The 20785-nt window shown below is 33.0% G+C and overlaps 1 protein-coding gene across 1 annotated transcript in view; it reads right to left on the bottom strand.

Moving 5' to 3' along the window:
- Window positions 1-3742: 3742 nt before the first annotated feature.
- LOC140062224 (uncharacterized) overlaps window positions 3743-20785 on the bottom strand; it is a 51330-nt gene continuing 34287 nt past the window's right edge. The window contains exons 2-4 of the mRNA XM_072108329.1: window positions 15385-15477; window positions 12383-15010; window positions 3743-11948 (exon numbers count right to left, since the gene is read on the bottom strand). Coding sequence (XP_071964430.1) covers window positions 6523-11948; window positions 12383-15010; window positions 15385-15477 — 8147 coding nt within the window. The 3' untranslated portion in view covers window positions 3743-6522. The remainder of the gene's footprint in view (window positions 11949-12382; window positions 15011-15384; window positions 15478-20785) is intronic.

Below are 20785 nucleotides of genomic sequence, written 5' to 3'. Positions count from 1 at the left end.
CCCTCCCTATTATAGTAGCCAATGATCGACGCGTGGAATTATACTTCCTGTATCTATATAGGCCTATATAAATTTATGTAAGGGAAAAATTCGGTAAATCGCGAGTTACTTCTAGAATGTTTACTTGATAATATTAAAGTTGGTTCGTATTTTGGTACTGATTTTAACCACCTGATGTAACCCTGTTTACTAATTAAATTGAGTTAGATAATTAGTTATTTACAATAATTAAAACGAATTTAGGTTCAACGATTTGCCCCAAATAGGGGTGTTTTTCAATCGTGGTATAGACTGTTTAATGGATGTACATATTGAAAAATACCCTCACATAAAATACGAGGATGCTTTGCATTTACCTATCTCCGCCTACGATAATTGTTTTTAATAGCTGAAAACAGGTTGAATAGCTTGAGTACAGCATCATACTGTTGATATTAAAAAAAAATACTATTTTGATAGATTTTAATATACGTTTACAAATGTATTGATTTGCGATGAATGGAACATTCCAATCTGTTTTTGAAGCTTCAAATTCCTTGGTAAATAGAGGGCGCATTATTTCGACAAATGCTTATGATTAGAAATAATCAACACTAAAAGTGACTTTCCGATAATTTTAGATCCACGCACGTTTTCGGTCACCATCCAACCAGCGAATTAGGCCTACTGATGTGTACATCAAGAATACAAAATAAACTTTATTAGGCCTACTCATACAACATCAAATAAAAAGTTATGAGATCAAATCAGGGCAAATCAAATCATTTTTAGTCGCCATTCCGGGAATCGAAAATGTTTTAATGTGAGTGTGGGTACTGTTAGATATATAAAAATATATACAAATAAACGTTATTACTGTGACTGTGGGTAGGCTCTACTGTTAGATATATAAATACATAATATACAAAAAAAATGTTATTACTGACAGTTGCTTCTCAACGTTTGTATTAATTAATCATTATAAAAATATACATACGTCGTGTGTATCGTTACATGTACTTTACTATTTCAATCGACTACTGTATAACAAGAACAGTTTTAACAAAGTATTATATTGTAAATGTTTTATTTGGAACTATACGTACGTAATAGTAAGCCAATGAGTTAACAACCAATAAAATAACATGGCTTTGACCTTGAAGCATCGTGCATGCGCGCAGCAAATAACAAATATCGTCTTGAACTATTACGTACATTAAACCAATGCGTTAATGCAAATATCGCGCGCACAGAAGCAGCAAAATAGTAATAATTAAACGCATTAACAGACGTATCGTGAATACACATGATATAATATATTAACTCGATCAAAATTGTTTGAGTCTAACACTAAATTTGATTTGATTTTTTTTTTCATTTGTGGGCGGAAAAAGTCTCCCTTTTTTTACATTTGTGGGCGTTATCGCATTTGTGGGCGATGGTTGTTCTCACATTTTTGGGCGCTGTTTATTACATTTGTGGGTGATGCGTTTTCACATTTGTGGTTGTTTTCACATTTGTGGGTGATGCGTGTTCACATTTGTGGTCGTTTTCACATTTGTGGGTGATGCGTGTTAACATTTGTGGTCGTTTTCACATTTGTGGGAAATGCGTTTTCACATTTGTGGTCGTTTTCACATTTGTGGGTGATACCTTTTCACATTTGTGGTCGTTTTCACATTTGTGGACGTTTTCACATTTGTGGGTTCAACAAGGCTTTCGACCTTCCTATGCGAAAATCATATCTTTTTTTAAAGAGTATAGCAACTTGTCGTTTACAACATGGTAAGCATAGGCCTACATGCATGGCCTTCTTGGAATTCCGAAAAGCACCATGATAGTGTATGGAGAGACGGTTTATTGAAGTCGATTTGGAATACAGGTATAAGAGGAAAGGTATGGATGATGATTGATAAGCTTTATGCTAATGTTAAAGTTAAAGTCTCTTCTGGTATAGGCCTAATTGATACAGATATCTTTGATATTGATCAAGGAGTAAAACAAGGGTGCGTTCTGTTCTATTTAACATCTACATAAATGAGTTTCTCAAAACGTTAAGATCCAATTACCGTATATAGGTATTAGAGTAAATGATACATGGATGGGTAGCCTTTTTTAGGCTGATGATATTGTATTATTAGCCCAAGAACTTCACAAGAAATGAAAAGAATGTTAGATCTTGCAGGACATTTTGCTAAGATATGGACATTTTGGTTACATTTTTAAAAATAAAATATATTGATAACTGGTAAACGTGTTGATAAAGTAAGACAATGGAAATTAGGTAATGGCTTTATATCTGAAACTGAATCATATAAATATCTCGGTGTACACATTTCTCATAAATTAAATGACCATATACAAAAAAAGGTAAAAGATTAATAGCATACGTTAAATACATTATCACTAGCTGTGATAACTTTAAATAGAGTATATTATTATGGGGATACTGTGGAGATCGATAGTTCTCCCATCTATCAACTATGGTTGTTCAGTATAGTGCTCTTTAAGGAAAAATAGATACACTAGAGCGTCTCCATCTCCAAATGGCGCGTCATATCTTAAAAGTACCTCAAAATACGCCTGGTGCCGCCTTATAATATGTATGTATGTACGTCCAGTACTTACAGAGATATGAAGATGCCCTGGTATGTGGGTCAAAGGTCACAAATGGCATTTATGATCACTTTTTACTAAAATTCCCCCATTAGACTGAATATGAATGCATGCCTTCTGAACATTTTGAGATCAAAATTGACTTGCTGCGACCAGTGGTTGCCGAGATACAAGTACCTATTTATATTTGTTCATATAAACCTTGACCCTGACCATCTGACCTATTGTAACAATTTTCAAAACGTGTAATAAATAACAAAATGTATATTTCGAACAATTTAAGACCAAATTGAAGTGTCTACAACCAGTAGTTACGGAGATGCATACAGAGTCTCCCTGATGCATACATGTCTTGGGTTGTGGGTCAAAGGTCAGAAATGGCATTTCCTGTCATTTTTGACTAAAATGTCCCATTAGACTGAATATAAATGTAACGTTGTGATCAATTTGAGATCAAAACTCGAGATTTAAGGACCTAATGGTGTTTGGTCTTATGACCTTTGACCCTGACCTTTTGCCACATTTTCAAAATGTGTAACCAAGCCAAAAATGATTGTTTGACCACCCTAAACCAATTTCTGAAGTCAAATTCTCTGGACCTCAAAGTTTAAGTGCATACGAAAGTTGATCTAGCTACTAGAGTAAAATACCACTGTCACCGGAAATGGTGGGTCACACTATAATTATACAACAACTCAAAAACACTGGTACATAGTATAGCGTGTAGTTAAGTACGCGGTTTGAACCAAGACAATCAGGGTGCTGAGCTTCCGAGATCAAAAGGTTTATCTGTGGATAAGCATCTTAACAGAAAAGGTGTGCCACAGAGAACATGTACATAGTATGTCGCAGCTAGCCATAAGATCAAACGACTGTAAGGCGAGCTCAGTGTCCTGTTGTTAGATTGCCTTGGTTGAATCAGGTCATAGTCTTTTGCAACTAGAACTAGCGGATGTGCGAACTAAGCAGGTAATTTCACACAATTGTTGGGGGGCATTTTCTTACATTGCGTCGGTAATGCTTAATTTAATTGTTTCAACTCATTTTAGGTTAATATCTTTACCTTTGTCATCGCATTTATTATAAATATTGAAATAAATATATAGATAAGTTGAACTTCAATACATAAACACAATAACTACATAGATGCGATTTATTTTATCTTTATTTCATGCAAGCGGTACATTGCATCAACATATACAAACTCGCGGCACCAAATAAGCACATCAAGAACAGAAAATTATGTTTGTTGGTACCTCCCTTTTTGGGCGACGAGTTGACACAACATTTACTCGTGTAAATTAAGAAGTGATGAACATGAATGATTTTTGTTTTCATTTATAGAAATAATCCATCAAACCTACATTTTATTTGGATTATCAGTTATTGATTTAAAATTTACTAAATACACCTAGTTATTAATCACAAAGATATTTATTAAATCAATAAAATTTTATTTATTCAGTTTAAATAAATTAGAAACATGCTTTTTTATTTTTACATAAGAGATGAAAGTCATGTTTGTAATACCAAATCAATGTATTGACTGCGCTTTGTAAACATAGACACAGAAAGGTAAACATGCATATGTAAAAGCATCTTATTATCAATGTCTGTAGGTGGTGCAATTAATTTGTGGTACGATATTACGGAGTAAATTTCATTATTATGTTACTGTACCTAAATTCTATGACAATTCTTTTACACTGTTCTATGAATATTTAATAATTTATGTTTGGACAATTTCTATAGTCTAAAATAGTTGTCCTACAGAAGCAATGGAGTGAAATAGGTCTTTGACAGTTTTACATATTGATTTTCCAACATAAAATCAGTATAGCAACATTTTATACATGCTATGTCCTCAAGAAGAATAAATTTAATTATATAAATAAACTATAAATTAACACAGACCAATATCCACCAAGGAATAGTGAAATAAATTACAAATTAACAAAATTATAAAGTGAAACCCACAAATTCAAAACAATTTCATATTATTCCAAGTAAGTTTATCACACATGTTCCCTTCTACTGAACATAATACAGTACATCATTAATAATTAATAAACATAATTTAAAGTAACCAAAAATATCACCAAATTGTCAGAATTAATAGTAACCAATTAGAGTGGACCAGCAAAAAGTTTCTCAGCTAAAACCTTGCATGGACAGTTTTTAACATCTTTTAAGAAAAAATACAAATACCGTAAAGGAATTGTCTAAGCTTCTATAAGCATGCATGGTTACATTAATTTACACAATACATTTGTATAATTAATCATTATGTAAAATACAAGGTAATTTTCACAGATTATTCACCCAATTACACATATTCTTATGTAGCTACTATTTTTGTAGGCCTACGGTCATTTTTGTCAAAAAACTACTTTAAAAACACTATTTATGATCTAAACAATTTAGAGAATTTAGTTATATTATAGTTTTTAAAATTCTAAACATCTACTACTATAACATAGTATTGCCAATTGTTTTCTTTACAACATTTTCTAATTTTATACTTTTTTACTAGTTTTCAATTGCATAAACTATACTTTTGTAATCAATTAGATTTATTCTACATAATGTAGTTCAATTTTGAAGAAGACATCAAGACATATGAATTTATCAATTATTCATGTAAATAATCATGCATTATTACAATACAAACATGCCTGAATAATTGTACCTAAAACTCAAAATGTATCACTGTAAACAATTTATTTATCAATAAATTATTATTATTTTCATCACATTTTATCATTTTTCTGATTGGAATTTTTGATGATAATTATCAGTGTAATTTTACAGTGACTCATTTTACATCAAAAGGATCAATAATCAATCGATTTAAATACAGTTTGAAAAAAATTACATTATTGAAATATTCTTACCAATTCTAAAAAACTTTTATTTGAATAACGGTAATCATCTTGTACTGTTCACAAAACAAACTAATTTTGAAAATAATGTTGTTCAGGTTACCTTACTAAAATATTATTGCCAATTCTAAGCAAATTTAAAAAAATACATTGATTTGTTGGTTGTAATTGTAATTTTCACAAAGCAAATTAATCAGCTACAAACTATACAGAAAAGCATCTAAATAACTACAAATTCAAAAGATAACACCTATTGCACTAAATATAAATATGCATGCTGGGCACAAACCATCTGCACGATTATTTAACCAAAATAAACCATCATTGCAAATAAATAAATTACATATCATTATTATTTTACAACAAAACTTAACAGAAAAATATAATAAAAAAAAAATAAAAATTTAAGTACACATATATTGGAAAAAGAGACGTCTAAAGTATCATTTATTCTGGTTATGGGCGAGCTCTGTTTATATAATGTGTATATATTGCAATTTTATAAATTATCATGGCAAAGCTAATTAGCTCAATTATTCTATTAAAATTACTCTAATTAGAACCACTCAATTATCAATACCTTTAAAACTATCACTTTGTTTTATTAGATAAAATTGCACCAAAAATCTAACAAAGAATTTGACTTTCACAAATAGAAAACAAAGTCACTTTATGAAATATATCGGATAAAAAAAGCGAAACTAAAAAAAAACCTCAATTTGCTTTTGTTATGCCTATATTGAGATCTCTATGCACAGATGAGTTGTCTTACCACACTGAACAATTGCTTGAATAGATTACTCTACTCAAAGGAAAATACTGTATTCACAGCTAATTAAACTACCCAATAATTGAAGTCTAGCATATAAGATAAAATTTTACCGAGCCCAACAATTTTGTTATTATGATGCAAAAATGTATAATACACTGGGCTGGCAGATATTTATATTTTAAAAGCTGGTCAAAAACTACTGTATTTTTAAAAAACACATTGCATGTAATTTCTTTTGCCACTATTATTTTCTTATCTTGGTTTCAAGTTGCTTCAAAATTCAACCTTGTACATGTAGAATGTTTCATCTTTCATTTGAACAACACTTGAACAGGCAGGTTGCGAAACAACAATCTTGGCCTTTTCAAGTTCTTCTTGTCGACTATTTTCCCAATCTTGAAGAACCTGTGTATCATATGTAGAAATTACGGTTACTTCTAGATCATTATCTTCCCATTTGTTCTTTGCCTCAAGAAGAGCTTCTAAAACTTGTAAGCTTGGTTGATCACTTCCTTTATTATTTCCACTAATGACATAATTCTTTGCTCTAATGCGTCTAAAGAATTCCATGTTGATATTGTCTTTGCTTGCATGATTAGGAACATAGGTTAGATCAATATAGACAGGTGGGCCGCTTACTGGAATCGGTTTTTCCTTTGGTGGAGCTGCTGCTGTAGATTTAGTCGAACTTCCTGGCCTTCCATTGGCAGGTTTAGTAGGAGCTTTCTTATCTTTTTTAGAGTCTGTCTTTTTGGAGGTTAAAGATGTCTTCTGTGGAGCAGGTTTTTTTGTATTTGTGCCAGAAGGTGCAGTTGTGGGACGTTTGGTTTCAGCCTTTTTAGATGCTGCAGTAGGTGCTAAAGAAGCTTTCTTTTTACTATCAGTTTGATCAACAGTACTTCTCCTCTCAGATGCTTTGGTAGGGCTAGCAAATGACCTTTTCTCATCTTTCTTTGTAGCATCATTTGTTTTTGAAGAAGCTGACTTAGTGTTTGATTTTAAACTTGTTGGCTTGACTAAAGGCTTGGATTCTGTCTTAGACTTCAGTGCTGAAGATTCAGCTTTTATTGTGGTTGCCTTCTTTTTAGTTACAGTTGATTTCTTGTCTACATTTTTCTTTGTATCATCAGACTTTTTATCTTCTTTCATGACTTCAGTTTTCTTAACATCTGGTTTCTTAGCATCAGTTTTCTTATCATCAGTTTTCTTAGACTCTGTTTTCTTAGCATCAGTTTTCTTAGCATCAGTTTTCTTAACTTCAGTTTTCTTAACTTCTGTTTTCTTAGACTCTGTTTTCTTAGCATCAGTTTTCTTAGCATCAGTTTTCTTAGTTTCAGTTTTCTTAGCATCAGTTTTCTTAGCATCAGTTTTCTTAGCATCAGTTTTCTTAGCATCAGTTTTCTTAGCATCAGTTTTCTTAGCATCAGTTTTCTTAGCATCAGCTTTCTTAGCATCAGTTTTCTTAGCATCAGCTTTCTTAACATCAATTTTCTTAAAATCAGTTTTCTTATCATCAGTTTTCTTAGTTGATGTGGTTACTGGTTTAGTTTTAGTTGCTGCTGTTTTTGTGACTTTAATAGCAGCAGGTTTTTGAGATGTATCTTTCTTTGGTGGTGCTTTCTTAGTTGTCTTTTTAGCAGACTTCTTGGTCTCTGTAACAGAATCTACTTTCACTTCTTTATTTTCTCCTGCAACTGGTATAACTACTGGAGCAAGAATAGTTATTGGAGACTTTGAAGGGGATGCGGCTGGAGAAACGGGCGGAGTTGGTGCTAAAACCAGAGTTGTCTTTTTATCGAATTCATTTTCATCAGATATTTCATCCATTCTAGCTTGGATTTCATCAGGGGTTGGAGAATGTTGAACTGGACTTGATGTTTGTAAAGTTTCTGAAACAGTTTGGTTTTCTTGCACAGGTTCAGGTGTATAATTTCCAGACACACCATCAATATTGTCTGGCAGAGCATGCTCATCAGGAACACCCACCACTACAATTTTGTCTTCAACTTCAATGTCTTGTCTTTTTTCTGTAACAAATTCTTCCAAATCTGATGTATGTTCAGTAGTTGTTTCAGTGACTCCATCTATTGTAACTGATTCTAATGACTTCTCACTTTGTGGTTCAATAATATCTTCTTCTACTGTTGTTGTTTTTACAACTTCAACATCTACTTGTTCTTCTGCAAGTACTTGTTCTGTTAGTGCATCATTTTCTTCTCTCTTATTTTCCATAACTACTACTTCATTTTCTTCTTGATCCTCATTTAAAGAAGACCCATCAATAATTGGTTCTTCATCATAAGACTTATCAACATTTACAATTTGCGGTTCATTTATCCCTGTACCTTCAGTTGGTAATTCCTGTTCCTTAGTTTCAGATTCATCTTTGTGTAGTTCTTCAGTTTCAAGTTCATCCATTTGAAGTTCCTCACTTTGGGATTCATCTTTCTGTAGTTCCTCAGTTTCAGATTGATCACCTTGTAGTTCCTCAGTTTGGGATGTATCTGTGTGCAGTTCCTCAGTTTCAGATATATTACCTTGTAGTTCCTCAGTTTCAATTTCATCACCTTGTAGTTCCTCATTTTGGGATTCGTCTTTCTCTAGATCCTCAGTTTCTGGTTCATCTAGTTGATGCTCCTCAGTTTGGCATTCATCTTTCTGTAGTTCCTCAGTTTTAGGTTCATCCATTTGAAGCTCCTCGGTTTGGGATTCATCTTTCTGTAGTTCCTCAGTTTTAGGTTCATCCATTTGAAGCTCCTCAGTTTGGGATTCATCTTTCTGTAGTTCCTCAGTTTTAGGTTCATCCATTTGAAGCTCCTCAATTTGGGGTTCATCTTTCTGTAGTTCCTCAGTTTTAGGTTCATCCATTTGAAGCTCCTCAGTTTGGGATTCATCTTTCTGTAGTTCCTCAGTTCTAGGTTCATCCATTTGAAGCTCCTCAGTTTGGGATTCATCTTTCTGTAGTTCCTCATTTTGAGATTCTTCAGTTTCAGATTCATCCCCTTGTAGTTCCTCATTTTGGGATTCATCTTTCTCTAGATCATCAGTTTCAGGTTCATCCATTTGATGTTCCTCAGTTTTGCTTTTATGTTCCTCAGTTTGGCATTCATCTTTTTGTAGTTCCTCAGTTTCAGGTTCATCACCTTGTAGTTCCTCAGTTTGGGATTTATCTGTGTGTAGTTCTTCAGTTTCAGATCCATTACCCTGTAGTACCTCAGTTTCTATTTCTTCACCTTGTAGTTCCTCAGTTTGGGATTCATCTTTCTCTAGATCCTCAGTTTCAGGTTGAAGTCCCTTATTTTGGTATTCATCTGTCTGTATTTCCACAGCTTCAGGTTCATTACTCTGTACTATAGTTCCATGTTCACTTTTGGATTCATATTTGTTTAATTCCTCCGTTTCAGGTTTATCCATTTGAAGTTCCTCAGTTTGAGATTCATCTTTCTGTAGTTCCTCAGTTTCAATTTCATTACTTTGTAGTTCCTCAGTTTGGGATTCATCTTTCTGTAGTTCCTCAGTTTGGGATTCATCTTTCTGTAGTTCCTCAGTTTGGGATTCATCTTTCTGTAGTTCCTCAGTTTGGGATTCATCTTTCTGTAGTTCCTCAGTTTGGGATTCATCTTTCTGTAGTTCCTCAGTTTGGGATTCATCTTTCTGTAGTTCCTCAGTTTGGGATTCATCTTTCTGTAGTTCCTCAGTTTGGGATTCATCTTTCTGTAGTTCCTCAGTTTGGGATTCATCTTTCTGTAGCTCCTCAGTTTGGGATTCATCTTTCTGTAGTTCCTCAGTTTGGGATTCATCTTCCTGTAGTTCCTCAGTTTGGGATTCATCTTTCTGTAGTTCCTCAGTTTGAGATTCATCTTTCTGTAGTTCCTCAGTTTGGGATTCATCTTTCTGTAGTTCCTCAGTTTGGGATTCATCTTTCTGTAGTTCCTCACTTTGGGATTCATCTTTCTGCAGTTCCTCAGTTTGGGATTCATTTTTCTGCAGTTCCTCAGTTTGGGATTCATCTTCCTGTAGTTTCTCAGTTTGGGATTCATTTTTCTGTAGTTCCTCAGTTTGGGATTCATCTTTCTGTAGTTCCTCAGTTTGGGATTCATCTTTCTGTAGTTCCTCAGTTTGGGATTCATCTTTCTGTAGTTCCTCAGTTTGGGATTCATCTTTCTGTAGTTCTTCAGTTTGGGATTCATCCTTCTGTAGTTCCTCAGTTTGGGATTCATCTTCCTGTAGTTCCTCAGTTTGGGATTCATTTTTCTGTAGTTCCTCAGTTTGGGATTCATCTTTCTGTAGTTCCTCAGTTTGGGATTCATCTTTCTGTAGTTCCTCAGTTTGGGATTCATCTTTCTGTAGTTCTTCAGTTTGGGATTCATCCTTCTGTAGTTCCTCAGTTTGGGATTCATCTTCCTGTAGTTCCTCAGTTTGGGATTCATTTTTCTGTAGTTCCTCAGTTTGGGATTCATCTTTCTGTAGTTCCTCAGTTTGGGATTCATCTTTCTGTAGTTCCTCAGTTTCAGGTTCATCACATATTACTTCCACAGTCTCAGCCTCATTGGCAGTGTCACTTTCTTCCACACTACTTTTACTGCCCTTCAGTTGGTCTACATTTACTTCTGATTCACCTGGTAAAGATTTGAATTCATTAGCAACAGCACTTGTAATGTGCTCATATTTAATTTCTTGTTCTTTTGCATTTTCTGCCTCATCTACATGTTCTTCCTGCTCTGTTTCTTTTTTCATTTCAACTGTTGATTCTTCTATCTTTTTATCTTCTGTTATTTCAGCATTTACTATTTGCTCCATTAACAGATCAGATGCAGTTGTTTGTTTTTCCTTTTGGTCTTCCTCATATTGGTTATTTGAACTCTGTTCATCTGTTTCCTCAACTTGTATATTTTCAAGTTTAGTTTCCTCCATTACATTTTCATCTTTTTCTACTGCTTCTACATGTTCACACTCAATTGATTCCTTAGGTACATCTTCTTTAAGGTCATCATCTACAGCAACGTCAGTAGTGTCGGATAAATCTTCAGAAAGATATTCAACTTGTTTATTGTCTTTTTCAATTGCTTGTTTCACTATTTGGTCTCCAACTTGCTCATCATTTTCTTCTTTTATTACTTCTTTTTGCTGGAAATGGTCTATTAGTATATTTTCATGTTTAGGCACATGTGTAGATTGAACCATATCATCTTCTTTGTCAACATTCTCAGTATCTTGCATAGTAGTATCATCTTTGGACTCTTCAGGAAGGTTTTCTACTGGTACTTCAAACCCTCGGTTTGTATCTTCGGCAGTAATATTCTCTACATCATTAGTTGCTTCCATTGTATCAGAAGGTTGTGGTGTGGACTGAATGCTTTCTGCTGTTGTATCGCCAAGAGTTGTGTGTGTTTCATCTGGAACATCCTGTCTAATTTTCCCAGATTCAACTGATTGTTCATCTTTTGAACTCTCAATGGTTCTTATAGCTTCTAATTGTACAACCTCTTCTAGTTCAGCAGGTTCTTCTTTAGGAGAGGCTTGTGTTCCACTTTCTAGATCTGTATTTTCAAATGCTTCAGTTGCATCTGTGCTGGTTTCTCCAGTAAAGTCATTATCCTTTAACTCTACTGACACCTGTACATCGTCAACTTGTTCAACTTCAATTTGTGAGGCTTGTGATTCAGCATCAGATGAATCATCATGTTCAATTTCTTCATCTGGAAAACAAATAATAAAAAAATATTGATGAGGTATTGTCCCCAAAAACATGAAAAATTAAGATTTTTAAAATCAGGTTTGAATAAAGTTATTCACTTCAGTAAACAAAAAAAAATGTTTTCACTTATAAAATGACAAAATAAAGGGTTACATTCTACCACAAACTTGTGACTTATGTGTCAAAAGTGTATAGCCCTCAAACATAGACCTACATAAAAAATGCTGTGGTACCTATACAGTACTGTATTTATATGTGTGGCTATGAAGAATATAGCGTATGTATTATTTACATAGATCAGGACATTTTTTTATCCACTTTTTGGTGTCAAAGTGGATAACTATTATTTGACATTTAAATGGCACATTCAACAAAACAATAATAATATTAATAGCATTAATTAATTTTAAAAGTAAAAATAAAATAACTATTTACCAGCAGAATGTGTGATGTCAGTTGCAACTACTTCAACTTGTTGTTGCGTTGTTTCTTCCTCAGCTGGACTTGGTACCTCCTGCTTTTGGTCACTACATACAGCTTCAATGTCTTCAAGATCTCCAGCTGCAGGTTCTGCACTTTGTTTAGAGAGTTCTATTGTAGGCTCCCATGGGCATGGCTCTTGTGGATCATATGATGCAATTGAATCCTGACTATCACCTGGTGAATCATCAACTTTCTCCTGTTTTTCTGAAAGTAATGGTTCATTTTCTTCGTCATGTGGAATGTCTTCTACAGACTGGTCTGTCATCTGCTCTTCTGAAGTTTCTGTGTCAATGCTGTTTGCAGTATATTGCTCTGGTGAAGTGGCTGGGTATCCTTCATCTGGAGATTCTATTGGTACTTTTGTTGCAATAGGTGCAACAATTTCATCACCATTTGGGTTATAGCCAGTTGGTTGCATTTCAGGCTGTTGATTTGTAAACTGTACAGGATCTGGCATGTTGTTTTCAGATACTTTTTGAACTTCAACATCACCTTCATCCTCTGGAGGTGGTGTGTTACAGTGAATACCATCACCGCAGACACCATTTGGAGGAGTGTTGCAGTGGATTCCATCACCACATGTATTTTCTGGAGGAGGAGTGTTACAGTTAATTCCATCACCACAGACACCAGGTGGAGGAGTGTTACAGTGGATTCCATCACCACAGACCCCAGGTGGAGGAGTGTTGCAGTGGATTCCATCACCACATGTGTTATCTGGAGGAGGAGTATTGCAGTGGATTCCATCGCCACAGACACCAGGTGGAGGAGTGTTACAATGAATGCCATCACCACATGTGTTATCTGGAGGAGGAGTATTGCAGTGGATTCCATCACCACAGACACCAGGTGGAGGAGTGTTGCAATGAATGCCATCACCACATGTGTTATCTGGAGGAGGAGTATTGCAGTGGATTCCATCACCACAGACACCAGGTGGAGGAGTGTTGCAATGAATGCCATCACCACATGTGTTATCTGGAGGAGGAGTATTGCAGTGGATTCCATCACCACAGACACCAGGTGGAGGAGTGTTACAATGAATGCCATCATCACATGTGCCATCTGGAGGAGGAGTGTTGCAATGTTTTCCATCTCTACAGACACCATCAGCAAGCTCTGGGGGTGGAGTGTTGCAATGTATTCCATCATTGCATACACCATCTGCAAGTTCTGGTGGTGGAGCATCATTAGTAGTTGTAACAGATAAACTATTTTTTGATCCATGTATTGTACCATTTACTTTTCCCTTTGCTGAAGTACGGCCAGATGATTTCTTTAAGGACTTCCCTTTCCCTCCATTTTTAAGCTTGTTTTTAGTAACATCTGCATGTTTTAAAAAATCTAAATCTTTACATCTGTCTAATCCTTCTAAAATCTTGTTCTGTGGAGCATTTCCTGGGAACAGTACTCGGACTATATTTTCATTTGGGTTATATGGCTGCCATACAATGAGAGCACAAACAGATACAACATTTGAGAGAACTAAATCTGCATCTTTGCCATTCACTCTAACGCCTGTTTTGGCCTTTGTGAAAAATTTAGCATTGTTGGACCACTGCTGTATAAAGTCTTTTAGTTCTTTTGAATCTTTAGGTGGAGAAAGTATGAACATATCAAGCTTACCAATTCCTACTTTTTGATAAAGAGTAATTGGTTCAATTGTTTTACCACTACTTGAAATACACATTATTGGTTCAATGTCCAAATCTCTCAATAATTGCATTGTTTTATTTCCACTACTGATAGTCTTGAGAACTAAACTCTGTGGTGAAGTCTTTCCTTCAGGTGCATTGACATAAACAACGCCTACTTCTGGGGAATTGCATTTCATTTGCCACTCATCAAACTCATCTGTTCCTCTTTCTGGTTCTGGAAGTTGAGCTTCTGCTATTTTACGTTGCAATAGGCTGTTAATTCCGATTACACTATCAGGTTGCATATGGGGCAATAGGATAGCATCTATTCTATGAAGGTGTTTGGCAAATTTCCAAAAGCATGGCTTTACAGGATAACCACCTCCAATGAATATACTAAAATCGTTGACAGCAAAGAATGCACAATCACCTTTAGCTGCTGGAAATATAAGAACAGTTGGCTTAGAGATCTTGCACTTGACACCAACACCAATTGTAGGTGGCTCTAATTGGTCAAATGGGGATGGAACTTGCACATGTGTGGTGAGTGCATCCACTAGTTGTGGAATGCTTTGAGAATCATTCTTAATGTCGCTTGGGTTAAATGTTAGAGATAACAGTTTAGTAAATTCTTGTTTTGATACTGTTCCAGCAGGCCAATGGCAACCAGATACAGAGAGTGTTGGCTTGTCGTCACCAGCATTGCATAGAGCACTCTGGACATTTTCGTCGGATACAACATCAATGACATCTTGAAGACTAAACGTGTCATCACTGAGAACCCAGTCATTATTTTCAACAACATGCCCACCATATATTAAGCATTTATGCTGAGCTGAATGCGACAGCAGTGTTTGTAATTCGATTTTTACATAGGCAGCGTTAGGGCTGATCAGGACCACAATGCCCAGATTTTCTCCAACAAGGCAAAGACTTTGTCTACCTGAAAATAGATGGTTAAAATTTGGTCAACATTTAACTGACTATAAAGCCTGTAAGTTTTATGACGAAAAACAACAATAAAATATCATCTGACACATTAAAATTATTATGTCAAAAAAAAAATTAATGTAGTTACTGAAATGTTCTCCTCATCCACTGATACCACCCACAGCATTGTTATTTTTTCAGTAATTTGCCTTTGGATTTATATTATATATATATATTATATATATATATAAACATCAGGCACAGAACATGAATTCTAAACAGCCCGGTGATATACTGAAATTTAATTAAATAATTTGATATATTTGAATATATATTTTATGAAATAAGGAAAATCTACAGCAGAACATGCATTTTGTATGTACATACCTATATCATCGGTTTTTAATTCAGTTTTGGCTAATGTCGAGATGGCATCATCTAACTTTGCCTCTTCACCATCTATATTCCAGCATTTTAAACCTGAAAAATATTAAAATAAGTATTTTTTTATAAAACATAACTTAAAAAAAAAATGTTTAAAACAGTAGATTCTACTGTACCTTGAATCCTCATATTCTGAAACTGTTTTGGTTGCAAGTTGTAACAGACAAAATGCTATTGTTGTAATAAAAAAAGTTATCTTTAGTAATTCCAATTTCCAAAATGTATGTGAACAAATTTAGCATAACTTACAACAATAACTGGTGTCCTAATTAAATATACGTCCACGATTTCTGGTTTAAAATCAATAAAAAATGTGATGTTTTGTCAAAAGTCTAGGGACATGCGACAAAAAGTGTTGCAGCCGGGCCCGCGTAAAAATTGAAAAAATTACGTGTTTTGATGCTTCAACATGCTTTCACTAATATCTTAATCTAGGCGTACACTAAAGTAATAATAAAATATTATATTTTAATTTGACTTACACTTGTTGTTTTGAAATATCAGACCTTAAAAATGTACAAAAAAGGTTAAAAAAATAGTAGTAGCATTATAAAAATTAAAGAATTGTCAGCATGTACCTATTTTTTTCACAAACTGCAATGATGTAATTGAAACGTTGAAGTTAAACCGAGTTGAACTTCAACGATTGCACATTTTAACGATTTTTAACATTGATTTTTACCCCCTTTTCCTGTAAAATTGTTGAATCCTGTCAATTCAACGCAACTCAACGTAACTCAACCAACGACAGGAAAACAGGCTTAAATAACAAATACAAGCATTTGATAGCGAATCTTTTGAAGAGAAACTTTATGAAGATTAACATAGCTGTGGTATACTGGAGGTAGAACATTAAAATTATTGTTATTGATTGACATCAGAATGAAACATAGAGAACTATTCTGAAAGTGAAAATTAATCCTTATGCAGCAAGCTGGCTACTATAGAATTTCTAATAACACAAATCAATAGCTTCTAATTATATAAGAATGCATTGAAATAAATTATGTTGGTGTTCTAAAGTTTTATAATGTATTATAGTTAAAGTTAGGTTAATAAAAGTAATTACAGTAATTAGCAAAAATAGAGTGAAATTATCTGAATGCGGAAGTATATATCTTACTTTTTAATCCAATATTGAAGTGAATACGTTTATACCTTAGCAATAATTAAAATGATCTCAAAAGTTTGCTTAAAATTTCAGTTTCTGAAATTAATCTTTTCAGCCATCCAATCAAAAAAACTTAAAGACCCCTTCCCTGCAAATTTGGACGTTTTTTGGAAAATAATACATATATATCACTTTAAAAACATTAAACCATGTCATTCCTTGTCTTAAATGTACGTTTTATGGTAAATTATGATAAAAAGTGAGAAACAATGCACTACTAAGTAGCTCGCGGCGATCGACCTCTCGTGGACGGTCTTAGGCCTAGCCTAGCTAGGCTTAGTTTTGTAGGCCTAGCTGGTAAACATCGGTAACGTACGAACATTGTACGCTAGCTATATACCTAGCCTGACGTTGTATAGTTGCTGCATTAATTGTCTTTCTATTTTTGCCAGACTCCGTTGATACAAATTGGGGAAAACCCGGTATTTTCGCTGAAAAGTTAGGAGTCTTCCATTTGTTTTGGCCTCACGATCGATTGAAAAGTGGGCGAATTACAGGTGAAAAACAAAAATATCAATCCGCGCACAATGCATTTTGGGATTTATAGCGGGCCGCTATAATTATTAGAATCGACTTATTTTTCACATTTTTAACCGTTTAAAGACGAAAAAAGTTATCGCAATAGGACCATATAGTATTATTTTTACATTAAATATAGTTTGTGATCTTAAATTAGATCTAAAAAACGTAGGGAAGGAGGCTTTAAAATGGGCAGTATATATGTAAAATGTGAATGTTGTGTGCTATTATACTATTCAATCACAATTAAAAGTACACAACTAAGAAATTACTGGTACCTATAAGAATTAAATGTTATGTGTTACTTGTTTCAAAAGGAAATATTGACAACATTTCTGTCCATATTACATCCTGTCTTAATTCAGGAACTATTACTACACAAACATCCCATCTACTAGGCTGCCCTAAAAATCCAGGTACCTACAGTACTGCTTTTATATAAAAAAGAAATATACAAGTAAATATAATTTAAATAATATACTAGTCAAAAATACAAAATGTATAGCTTTGTGATGGTGTTTTTACATATATACATTCTTGATTTTAAAAAGTTTTGAAGTTAAAATTTCTATTTTAATTTTAGTAGGATTTTTTTTATATCACAAACATGAAAATTAAGATACATTAAAAATGAATAAAATATTCACTTACATAGAAAAAAATTTCACTTTCACATTTCACTAAATATTAAAAAATAACAGTTACATTTCACCAAAACGCCATTGTATGACAGACAATAATACATTCATTGTTTTTTGTTGCTCAAAGTAAATAACAATAATGTGAAATTAAAATGACAAAATAAATCATAAAAATGATAATAATATATTTTTTTAGTTGGTATTCCAAATATATAAAATTTTGATAAATTATTTTCAAATTAGATTGAAAAAATCCAATATCAAAGTAGATACAGGTAATGTATGAAAAGGAATGGCAATGTGCTCTCTTGAATAAACTAAATTTAGATACAAGACACTCAGGGGACACATTAAAGAAATCAATAAACCATAGAATGATGTATAGTTGTTGCCATTCCTTACCTTTTTTTGTACTTTCTCTATTTCTGGCTCATATAAATATTAATAGGTACTTGTTTATAAATAATTGCTGTATAATCCAACTATGACAAATCTAACTACACTCAATGGACAGTTTGCGACTATTGAAACACAAGTAAGATCTCATTTTGTCACTTCGTTAGCTTTCAACACAATCAACTAAAAGTAGTGAATATTGTAATGGAATTGAGTAAACAAAGCTAATATAGTGTTTCCAGTGGCTTGTAGCACTATTTTATATTTAATTGTATTACAGACACCGTTTTGTTTAACCTCTAAAAGGCATGAGTATACAAGTTTCTTTGAGAATATTAAACAGGAAAGCTAACAAGAGCTAACATTTTAAATAGCTTTAACTTTCATATTAAAAAAAAAGAAAAAAAAGAAGCCTTTTTGGTGTAAACAGTTTTAATTATTGTTCTTTCTTCAGAAAAATGATTTATTATCAATTATTTTTGTTCATCAGTAGTAAACATATTTGTTTAAATATAGTACAGACAAAAACATAATTATAAACTATAGTAATGTACATATTCCATTTTGTATCAATATTATAAGAAAGAATAAAAAAGAACATCGCCGAAAATAAAAATTAGCCATGTAAACGAAGTAAACCGATTGTGCCCTCAGTTGGTAACTGTATGAACTACGCCATTTTTCGATAAAATAATTACATAAAATTACGTCTGTTTTAGTAATATTATTTTGTATCAACATACAATATACAAAAAGGCGTGGTGCAAAAAACATTAACATACTATCAGTTTTCAAAATCTAGGTACTTTAAAAAAAATGTTATGTATAACATGAAATTCTAGTGAACATATTGACATTTCTTTTACATAAAATGTGTCATAACAACATATTAAATATTTAAATCATAGTTAATATTTGAGTTGTTGTTGCTGTTATATAAACTATATCTGGTAAAGTTATCTTTTAAGCACTTTTAGTTTCGGTTTTACACAAAAATATGTTTCTAGTTGCGATAACAAAGGCTTTTGGATTTTCACAAATATAGATTTAAAAAGATAAACCAAATAATCTACCAAAACTTTGTAAACAAACATTTTATTTCTGATGTAAGAATAAAGATGAGTAATTCACACAAATAAAGTGATTTAAAAATCTGGCTTATATCTATATAAAAGAGTGGTATTAGTGGTAAATTCTGAGCCTTTCAGTGGTAAATTCTTTACATCAAAAACAAACGTTAAATCTATTATTATTAAATTCATCATAAATTTTAGTTTATGTGAACAATCAATATCAAGGGTAGTTCAACACATTTGCAGCAATAACTTGGCTTCTTTCCAAATCTAAATATAAGCAGGTGTCTAATTTTTTTTTCTTCAATTGTTTGTTTTTTGTTGGTAAATAGCAGAGGAGTATATATACTGTATCCCATATCCTTGAACAGTATTTTACTCTATAGCCCCTTTCTCACAGATGTGCCTGCAATATACCGGTATTATGCTGGCGTCGTGTCGGTATCGTTACCGGCAGTTACCCATTCTAATCGGACTATCGTGCCGGAAATATAACCGGTATATACCGGCTTTATGTGAGAAAGAAGTCGGGCATATTCGGCCAGTAAAAAGTCTCTGACAAAATAATTATTGAGGGGGTCCTTTATTATTATTATTTTTGTCTAGCGATATATGGCGGCGAATTTTAAGTTATAGATTATCATCTTTCTTTATAGCATATTTATGCAATACATGCTATGTACAGTATATTGTGCATAGGTCCATGGTACAAGTATAAATTAGATTATACAGTTTTGAACAAAAGGAACATGCCACTTTTATCAGTAGACTTTTTCATGACTAATTCTTGTATAAAATAATCTTAAGTAATAATCTAAGATATGATACAGGTCACTAAATTAACTTAAAATGGTAATAATAAATAAATTCATTTATCTATGCAGTCCTTTTTTAATTGTGTACACCAGAAGACATTCATAAAATAAAACTACCATATTACCATACTAAATTACGATTACCAAATTAAGAAAACCAATCTAACTTTTTAATGAAAAAGAGATGTATCATTTTAGTAATAATTCTAAATATAATTTCTCAAATATTATCATACTGTATACCTTTAATATAATTAATTAATATAATCTTTTGTTATTGATAAAAACAAATTTACGAGTTTAATTTGAAGCATATTCACATGGTAATACAGACTGTAAATTACATATTCAGGTTTGGTGTACTTTTTTTCTCATTTGCGAATTGTAGCGTTGGATGATTATCAATATATTTATACATTCTGAAAGCAAATTGCCCCAAGCTTATTGGTAACCAAGTACTTTGGATGTACTGTACAGTAAGGGGTCACAGCATTTAGGTCACAAATCATTAAAAGACAATACAAGACACCTTTTTCTGCATGTTGCTCAGTGATGGAGCAGGGAGTTGTAACTCTCTGGATGGAGCTAGAGGTTTAGTAAATATTTTGTAATAAAAAAAGTAGAAATATACCTGAAAATAGTTTTTGTGGTGATTAAGATTTAGAAAAGATGGAAACTTTTAAATTGTAAAATAAACTTATTGATTTAAAAAGTTGTATTATTATTTTG

This window comes from Antedon mediterranea, chromosome 11, assembly GCF_964355755.1.
Source record: "Antedon mediterranea chromosome 11, ecAntMedi1.1, whole genome shotgun sequence".
Taxonomy (NCBI): domain Eukaryota; kingdom Metazoa; phylum Echinodermata; class Crinoidea; order Comatulida; family Antedonidae; genus Antedon; species Antedon mediterranea.
This window is presented reverse-complemented; position numbering and strand designations above follow the sequence as displayed.